This window comes from Solanum stenotomum, chromosome 7 (assembly GCF_019186545.1).
Source record: "Solanum stenotomum isolate F172 chromosome 7, ASM1918654v1, whole genome shotgun sequence".
NCBI classification, from domain to species: Eukaryota; Viridiplantae; Streptophyta; class Magnoliopsida; order Solanales; family Solanaceae; genus Solanum; species Solanum stenotomum.
In genome coordinates, this window is record NC_064288.1 from 6,774,060 (window position 1) to 6,783,690 (window position 9,631).

A 9,631-nucleotide genomic window follows, 5' to 3' on the forward strand; every position below is an offset into this window, starting at 1 on the left:
TTATTTCAAGACTAGAATGTCCCTTCCATATATATATATATATATTTCTTATTAATTAATTAACATATCTCATGTGTTTGGTTATGTTCCATTTAATAATTTTATTTTTTATTTTTATAGAATAAATTTATATTTTATTTTACTTTTACGTATTATTATTTTATGTATTATAACAAGAAGAAGGTAACAACTATATTTTCGTAAGATTAGGAAAAAAAAATAACAATTAAAGATTTCAACCCTTCAAAAAAATGTATAATATTTATTAAAAATTTGAATATGAACATTTTAATTTAATAAAAATAATAATTTAATTTATTTTTTTGTGATATGTTTAAACTAGTTTCTCTCTATAAAATAATCTTAATATTAAATGTACATTAATACTTGCTCTTGATCGTAATTTGACTCTTAAAAGCACTTTTTAAATAAAGATTAGTCAAACACAATTTGCTTATGAAAAACACTTTTCAAATAAATTAGTTAAACACAATTTGTTTTTTTCAAAAGCACTTATTTGAAAAGATATTTTAAAAAAGTGCTTCTGAAAATAAGCAATTTTTAGCAGCAATGTCAAACAGGCTCTAAGGTATTGCTGTTACTTTTTCATGTTTTTAAATTTTTTTAGCTACAATAAAAGAATTAAAAACAAACAAACATAAGATTTAGGCATTATGTTGAGAGTAGTAATCCAGACCATATAACCCAATAGCCTACTTAAGTTACACTTGTCAATGTTACAAACCAAGTCTAATTTTCTTTATTTTCTATTAATAAAAAAGTGTTAAGTTATGAAATTAGACATTTTTTTTTCCTTATTAGTTTGAGTTGGCCAACAAAACTACCTATCATTTCTTGTTGTTTAGTGCATAAACTTCATTTATTTAAATCACCACCTGTTTTCTCCTTCAGCACTCAAACTTGTAAATTCTCAACCAACTCAAACTTGTAAATTATTCTCAACCAACTCAAACTTCTCTAAACTTGAAGAAAATGGCATCCAAAGGCATGAATATTATAGCTCTAATCATAGTTATAATTGCCCTGTTTTGGATTGAGGGTGAAGCTCAATCAAATTGTATGACTACATTAGTTGGATTAGCACCATGTATGAATTATGTTACTGGAAATTCATCCACTCCATCTTCAACTTGCTGTACAGCCCTGTCTAGTGTTGTCCAGTCCAATCCTCAATGCCTTTGCTCTTTGGTTAATGGTGGTGGTTCTGGTCTTGGAATTGCTATAAATCAAACCCTTGCTCTAGCCTTACCTGCTGCTTGTAATGTACAAACTCCTCCACTTAGCCAGTGCAATGGTAAAATCCCAATCTTTAATCTTATATGCTACTTGTCAGCACCAGATGCGGATATAGGATTTCTAGAATATGATTGAACCTCTAAAGAATGAAAAGAAAAATGCATTTAGTTGGAATGGATGCATCATTCAATTCTTTTGGCGCATGGGAGCCAACAGATAATATTAGCTCAATTCTAAAAAGCATATATATAAAATATCTAGTTTGATGGAAAGACCATGAGTTCACGTGCACCACAATTTCTATACTAAATTACATGATTGTTACTTAACATGTAGTTGGTCTTGAGAATACAATTAAACTTTTAGATGAGATGGTCACACACTTCAACTTAGTATCAGAGCAGACAAAGTTCCTGAGAAAAGAATCAGGCTTGTTACTATTATTTGGACTTGATAGTGTTTTAGAAGTTAAACTCATCTACTAACCCACTATATATTTTTTTTGCATTTACAAAAAGCAGCAGCAAATGGACCAAGTGCTTCAGTTCCAGCAAGTTCACCATCAGGTTCCCCTGCCCCAACTGGTTCATCTGATGAAACACCAGAAATCCCAGCAACTCCATCAGGATCAGGTAATTCCCGCGAAAAAAAGGACAAAAACAGAAAAAGAATTCATTTTTATCTATTTATCTGATGTTATATATAAGTAATATCTTAAAAGTATGATGCTAATATATTTGCAGGTTCAACAGGGTCCAAGACTGATACTTCAAGAAATGGATCATCAAATGCAGGAAGCAGCAACATCAAAATTTCTTTCAGTTTAATGGGATTCATACTCTTCATTGTATCAAGTGTTTTGGCTTAGATTGCTTTAGAGTTTTATGTCTCTTTCTAGCTCAAGGAGACTCATTTTTTTTGCTATTGAAACACTGTTATTGTGAATTAATTTATGCCACCCCTTTTGGGGTCGAGTGTGATTGATTGTAATTTGTTTTTAAATAGTAATCATCTCTTTGATCAATAGTAAGAGGACTATGTTTTTCTTTTACTCCTCCCTAGGTGTTTTCACCCTTTTTGTTCCTTAGGTAACTCGAACAGCCACAATTGGAGGTGAAACATGTTTATTATTCGAGCAACTACTGTTGTCTAAACAAGACTGTTCTTTTTAAGAAAAATTGGGGGTAGGGAAAGGGGTAATGGGATAGGGGAATTAAACTCTCACTAACAACGTGAAAATTTAGATAATCAACTGAACTACTATTAAGATTCACCTGAACAAACATGGTTCAATGCTTTCTTTGTGCTTTTTTATTTTCAAGTAATAAACTCCTGATTGATCTGGTCCATTTTAATTTACCAAGGTGGTCCTCTATGTATCCTCTAATTTAAGGTTATTTAAGTTTCTATTAAAGACCAAAGTTTCTAAAATACAGACCTTGTATAACTAAGCTGACAATCAATCTCGATATGTTTAGTTCTGAAATTAAATATGGGATTAGAGGCAATATGTATAGCTGCTTTATAGTAAAAAATAAACAGTGATCCTGGAGTAGGAATAGAAAAGACTAACTTCTTCAACAAACCAGTGATCCAAGTCTGCAACAACAACAACAACTTTTCAATTAGTTTCTGCTGATGTTTCTAACAGTAACCATTTTGACTACCGGTGAGAAGGTATCATGATAATCTAGCCCCTCTTTCCGATTATACCCCTTCGCCACAATCGGTGTTTTTAACCCAACTTAAGCTGAAGAAACTTATCCAATGGTCACCGCTAACTGCTTTTAGTCCCAAATCTTTGGGGTTGCTTTTTCCAATAAACGTTGTTTACATTTCTTTATGTTATATAATTTGTACCAGTAGCCAGTTTATGAATGAGTGCTCTTGATTATAAGAATATTAGATGAAACAAATTCTAATAGTCAACCACAATCAGGAAATAATTAGAAAGGAAACTGGTGTTCATGAACTTTTAAGTGAAAAAGCTATAAAAGGTTATATGTAAACACATGTCATTCATCTATTGACTTGATATAAACATTGAATGCGAGTAAATTTTTTATCATATATTAATAATCTGCAATCTTTCTGTATCAATTAGACCACCTATTACCTAAGCACTACCAACTACAAAATTAAATATCTATGTTTCTGATTGACACATCTCTTTTCTTGTTGCAACCAAGACTACCTGTTCCATATTTTATACTACTCCCAGCATCATTTGAACACAACCAAACTTTCTTCAACCAGTTATTTATATCGACTATGCAAAGTTATAGTACCTCAATTTGTTAAAGTTGGTCAACCAAAATATCAACAATGTAAAGTTTTCTCTTCTTCCCTAGTTCCATTATAAATTCAAACTAGACTAATGCTTTAGTTCCATACCCTTGATCAACTTTCTAGCTAGCATTCATTAGATGGCTTCAAAAAGAATTGAGATCGGTCTAACTCTGACTTTGGTGCTCGTGTTCATGCAATGGGATGGAGTCAGAGCACAATCAGGCTGCACTACTGCATTGGTGAGCTTGTCCCCATGTCTAAATTATGTTACTGGAAACACAACAACTCCCTCGACATCTTGTTGCTTACAGCTATCAAGGGTTGTTGCATCACAGCCGCGATGCCTTTGCTCTGTGCTAAATGGTGGTGGCTCCTCTTTTGGTGTTTCTATTAACCAAACTCAGGCTATTGCACTTCCTAGTGCATGCAATGTGCAAACTCCTCCTGTTAGCCGCTGCAACGGTATGGATATATATGCTTACAAAAGAATATTTTTACACTATCACACCGTTTAAAAGATAACTACAACGACCCATAATAAGTACTGTAACTAGTCACCTAATAAGTATGCAACTAATTAAATTATGTAAAAACTACTTATATTGTCGGTGTGTACAAGTTAACTCCACCTAAATCTCACATCGCTACTTTCCTACTTGACAGGTGGTGCAAATGGACCAGCAGCTTCGCCTGCTGATAGTCCTCCAGCGGACTCTTCTAAAGGATCACCAGACATTCCTTCAGGTATACCATGGTTACCGTTTGATCATAGATTTTGAAGTTGAAACTTGAAATTTTGAGTTTTTGAAGTTGTGATTTTTGTAATATATATAAAGGAGATGCATCTTACTTAAAAATAAAATTAAAGTCTTGTGAGCACAAGTCCCAAAACCTAGTCTGAACTAAAAATATTTCAAGATCACATTTCAAAATCTGATCAAATTTCGTGGTCAAATAGTTATTTGAAGACAATTTTTAAAAATTACTTTCAAAATCTATGGTCAAACGCTAGATTAACGTCTTTTCCACATTTTGAAAGCACTGACTATTTTAATTAATCTATGGAAAAAAGTAGGAACAGGGTCAAAGGCCAGTGGTGGTGGCACATCTGATGGAAGCATTGTGGAACTCACAGCTACTTGGATCTTCACTGTTGCATTCACTGCTTTTGCATCAACATTCTTTCAGATTTAAGTGTTTTTTAGGAGTTTTGAACATTTTAAGTTGTTCTTTTCCATGAATGATGATTTTATTATTTATTTTGTCCCCAAAATTGTAGTACCAGCTATGAGTGCATGTCCTGTATTGTGTCAACACTTACTATTAAGTTATTCATTGGAGTCTTGGATAGCCAATTCTAGCACATTTTAACTTAACCACAAAAGATAGCTCATGCAGTAATAATTACTCAAGACCATACTAATATAAAGAAGTGAAATTCCACCTCCCACATCAATGTGGGACTCGACTAGACATATGAGCGTGGACAATATACTATAAGGGCTTAACAACGGGTAAATCAAGAATTGTGTTGAGCCTGGTAAGATACCAATAAGAAAATTGACAAGAGTCTAAAGCAGAGAGAATATGAAGGATGGCAGTTGATAAAAATGAATTAGATCTATTCATAAAGAGTTCTCTCTATCCAAGACTTGTATTTATTCAAAAAAAGTTGAACGTTCAAGTTTAACACAATGAAACCTCCTGGCTTCTAGTTAAGAAAACAACAAAAGAGACATAGGAAAAAGAAAAAGAGCAAATTTGCCTAACACTTCCCCTTTGATCTAATCCACATTCTCAATGCTGAACCTTTTATTGGGGCAACGCTTCCAACATGATATTTTTTCATATTCAAGGTTTGAACTCAAAACTTTTGATCAAGGGTAGAGGGATCACATAAAAAATATCGCACCACAACCATGTTGTTTGTTCCCAATTTAATCATCCTATATACACATACTTCATTCATTTCCAAAGAAATATATATTAATCTCTGTATTGCTCCGTTTTTATGAGGGTTGCATTTTTCTAAACTTAACCTAAAGTTTAAGTTAAACCTTTTATTTTAAACTCAATGACAAGTTCCTATAGTCACACATATGTTATGGTGTATTTCATATTACAAATTTCAAAATTAAACAAATATTATGATATATTTAAGATCATAAAATTTTAAAAGTCTTACTATGTTATTTTTCAAATTCTGTGTCTAATCCGCTTTATTAAAATGAGGGGTATATATATGGTCCAAGAGAAACGTTGGGTTATTTAATTTGCACCATTTTTGCATAGTACTATAAGATTTCTTGAAAGGCATTCATATTTCTTTTTATCCCTTTCTAGTCACTTTCACCATTTTGCTACTTTGATGTCTCAGATCGAATTCAAAACCTTAAAGGTGAAGAATATTTACCATTCGACTATTCGAGCACTCCTCTTGTCAAGACGTTCTTATTAGTCCTTTCATTATTCTAAGGGACAAAAAGAGCAATTGGAAGCCCTGAGCAGTAAGCTATGTGCTGTGTGTCCTAAGAAACGCCGGACCACAAAAATTTATTGTATGTAATTTGTTGTGTATTTCCGCAAAAGCTTATTTTTAGAGTTTGAACTTGTGACCTCATGAAGATAACTTTATCAGTTACATCAAGGCTCTCCTTCCGAAAAAAGAGTAGATATTAATTAAACAACTTAGAAGTCATCCATGAGACGTGGAAACAAAAGAGAGGTCCTTGACCATCACAACACCTTATTGTTAGGGTTTTGCCCGGATTTTCTTTCCTTATTTGAAGTTTATTTTTTATTTTTAAAGAAAAGTTAAAGTATTACCATAAATGCTTAAACTTTTTCTGAAAGGAAAGTATAATTTTCTTCCATATTTAGTTTATTCTTTCCTTAGAGGAAAAATTTGGAGATCTATAAATAGAAGATCTCTATTCTCATAGCATAACACAATAGAATCCACAATATAGTCATTAAAGAGTTTTGTTTATGGCGAGATTTTCTCTCTACAATTTATTAGTTTTTAATTATGTAGGCCAATGCATATCAAATAATAATATTATGTCTTTTAATATAGTTTTATGTGTCATCTAATTTATCAACCATATTATTTACAATTGTAAGCTTCCGCATAACGCCCTACTCACCTTTCATAACCCAACACTTACAACATACCAAAAACCGCTCGAATGCTTATCTTCACTTCATATAAAAATCTCCCAAATTAGATGATAAAATTAATTAATACTAATACACTTGTCTACTACGTAATTACTATCAAGTAGGAAAAGTAGTTAACCCACATTCACAACAAAGCCTTAATTTAATTCCCCAAGTAATTTTCCCTCTATATATATATAAATATTGCTTCTCTCGTAACTCATCCATTCCAAAACCATATAACAAAAATGCAAATATCAACAAGTACAATATTTTCAGCACTAGCACTACTTCTTCTTTCCTTATTACTACATGTGAGTTCTCAATCAGAAGATTGCCAACAAGTTATCGTTGGTTTAGCACCTTGCTTACAATACATACAAGGAAATGCTACTACAACTCCATCGTCAGGTTGCTGCACACAGCTTGCTACTATAGTGAAGACGCGACCGCGATGCGTGTGTCATGTTTTTAGTGGTGTTAATGTCAATCAAACACTGGCTATGGCTCTTCCTAAAGCTTGTAATGTTCATATCACTCCCTCTCTTACACTATGTCAAGGTACACCTAAGTTTATCAATTATTTCTTCCATTTTGTATATGGATGTTATAGTACCCTATGTACTTGTCTTTTCTATAATCCAAGTGATTTTAGATGTCTTTTGTGGAACATGAGAGTGTAAACTATAACAACCACATATTAATAGAGAAGGTATTGAAAATATCTCTGAACTTGATGCAAATTATTAGTTTCATTTGCGAATTATTGATAGTCTTAATTAAAAACACCCCTCTATTTGACTAACTAAACTTAAATACACCTCTGATCGATATGCACTCTTCTCTCAGAAAGTCACTCAACTTTGAACTTTAACTCAAAATTCACTCAATTATGTACTATTTTCTTAGAAAGTCACTCAACTTTAAATTTTAACTCAAAAGTCATTCAACTATGAATGTTTTACTTACAAAGTCACACAATCTATTTAGGTGACTTTGTAAGTAAAACATTCAGTGACTTTTGAGTTAAAATTCAAAGTTGAGTGACTTTCTAAGAAAAGAGTACATAATTGAGTGACTTTTGAGTTAAAATTCAAAGTTGAGCGACTTTCTGAGAGAAGAGTACACAGTTGAGTGACCATCTGAGATATTATCGTCATTTATAATGTTCGTTTTCATTTCTAATGATGGTGAATAATCATTGTGTAACATGTTTTAATGTAAATATAAACATTTCAGCTACTTCCCCAGCTGGTTCTCCACTCTCTTCATCCACTCCTTCAGGTACAAATACTAACAAATCTTGATCTTGTAATAAGTACTCCACATTGTTCATCTTCTTTTATGCACTAATTTATAATGGTCATGAGAAATTATAAACTTGAGGAGTTGACATATATGCAGGAGAGGGATCAAGAACTTCACAAAGTGAGGATTCATCAAGAGGATATTCATTGAAGCTCCCATATTACTCTCTTTTATTTACCCTTGTTATAGCCTCTTTCTCACTGTTCAACACCATCTAAACTCAAAAGCGTGTGTGAAAAGTCAAAAAGATCAATAATGTTCTCACTTACCTTTCAATGTGACTCAAACCCTGAACCTATTGAATCAATGTACAAACGGTACAAGTATATTACACGCATGCTCTATGGTTTGATTCTTTGTATCTTTCAAACATAGAGTCGGGTTCATGATTCAGTTCGAATATATTTTTCTAGAAAAATCAAATCAATTAAGTCAGTTTTTCATCGATTTAATTATTATCTATTTATTAATTTAAAGGTATGACAATAATATACTTTCAAATACATATTAGATTGACTATATTTCAAGATAACACTACCAAATCAATTATATATACTCTAAACAAAGAAGGAAAATTGTATATGTAATCAAGTTTTATAAATATGTAATTTCCTCGAAAAAAATCATATGCATTATCTAAGAATTTAGTCATTTTTCAAGGACTATAATAAAACTTTATACAATGATATGGTTTTTTTTGTTTTTTTTTTTGCAAAATATTAAAGAGTTGTGATTTACTTGGATATCACGTTGGTAATTGAATTAACTGGTGATGAATAACTAAAGAACTACCAACATAGATTGTGGTGTAATGATGGGACTGCTTCAATTTTAACCAAAGGTCTCAGGTTCGAGCCCTGAGTATGAAGAAAATCTTAATTAAAAAACTCAAGATAAGTTATTCTAAAAATTGAATAGATTTTTGAGATTATCAAAATGAAGACTATAAATCAAACAAGCTAAGAAGTAAAAGCAAAGACAACAATAGCACCTAAACTAAATTCAAAATCCAAAAGATTAATATGATTAAAAAAAATAAGAATAGACCGAAGCACCTTCTTCGTGATTTGCATAGGATAATTTGTAAGTCACAAATTATCCAATAATAAAAGATAGGCCGATGCCATTGAAAATGAAATTATAACATGAATTTTGCAAACAAAAATTATACATTTTAAAATGTCAAAGCATAATTTAAATTTTACTCACATTTATAAACAAATTTTTATTTCAAATTTTATTACCAAACGAAAATGTCAAGCTTATTGCTATAGAAAAAGAGGTGGTTGGCGTAATTCTTAACTTGTGAAACTCACCATACTTTCAGTCATAAAATAGTAAAATACCACTCTAACAAGGAAAATAAAAAGTTCAAAAGTTCAATCAACATTCCATTTTTTGTTTTATTTTATATTTTTATGTTTACTAATATCTCCGCCCACTTTTAATCATATTACGTTTTTCGAAAGTCAATTTGATAACTTTTTAAAGTTAAATTAGATTACATTAATTTGATGTTTTAAATAAAAAAAAAAATAGATATTCAAAAACTATAAGAATAGTACTATAAATTGCAACTTTTTCTATATCAATATGATGAAAAAACACATCGTAAAAT

General features: G+C 31.4%; 3 protein-coding genes across 4 annotated transcripts; all 3 read left to right on the forward strand.

Moving 5' to 3' along the window:
- Positions 1-910: 910 nt before the first annotated feature.
- LOC125870531 (non-specific lipid transfer protein GPI-anchored 5-like) lies at positions 911-2,282 on the forward strand. The gene is made up of 3 exons (XM_049550987.1): positions 911-1,315; positions 1,779-1,889; positions 2,001-2,282. The coding sequence occupies exons 1-3, from the start codon at positions 994-996 to the stop codon at positions 2,123-2,125; spliced, it is 558 nt and encodes a 185-aa protein (XP_049406944.1). The 5' UTR covers positions 911-993; the 3' UTR covers positions 2,126-2,282.
- A 1,275-nt stretch (positions 2,283-3,557) lies between these two features.
- Positions 3,558-4,899, forward strand: LOC125870534 (non-specific lipid transfer protein GPI-anchored 5-like). 2 transcript variants are annotated; one of them, XM_049550992.1, is made up of 3 exons: positions 3,558-4,008; positions 4,210-4,290; positions 4,619-4,879. In XM_049550992.1, the coding sequence occupies exons 1-3, from the start codon at positions 3,684-3,686 to the stop codon at positions 4,738-4,740; spliced, it is 528 nt and encodes a 175-aa protein (XP_049406949.1). In that variant the 5' UTR covers positions 3,558-3,683; the 3' UTR covers positions 4,741-4,879. The 2 variants fall into 2 exon arrangements, with proteins under 2 accessions (XP_049406949.1, XP_049406950.1); XM_049550993.1 differs by having other exon boundaries at positions 3,560-4,008; positions 4,622-4,899.
- Positions 4,900-6,953: 2,054 nt separating this feature from the next.
- LOC125870536 (non-specific lipid transfer protein GPI-anchored 26-like) lies at positions 6,954-8,311 on the forward strand. The gene is made up of 3 exons (XM_049550995.1): positions 6,954-7,266; positions 7,945-7,989; positions 8,110-8,311. The coding sequence occupies exons 1-3, from the start codon at positions 6,954-6,956 to the stop codon at positions 8,229-8,231; spliced, it is 480 nt and encodes a 159-aa protein (XP_049406952.1). The 3' UTR covers positions 8,232-8,311.
- The last annotated feature ends 1,320 nt before the right edge of the window (positions 8,312-9,631 follow it).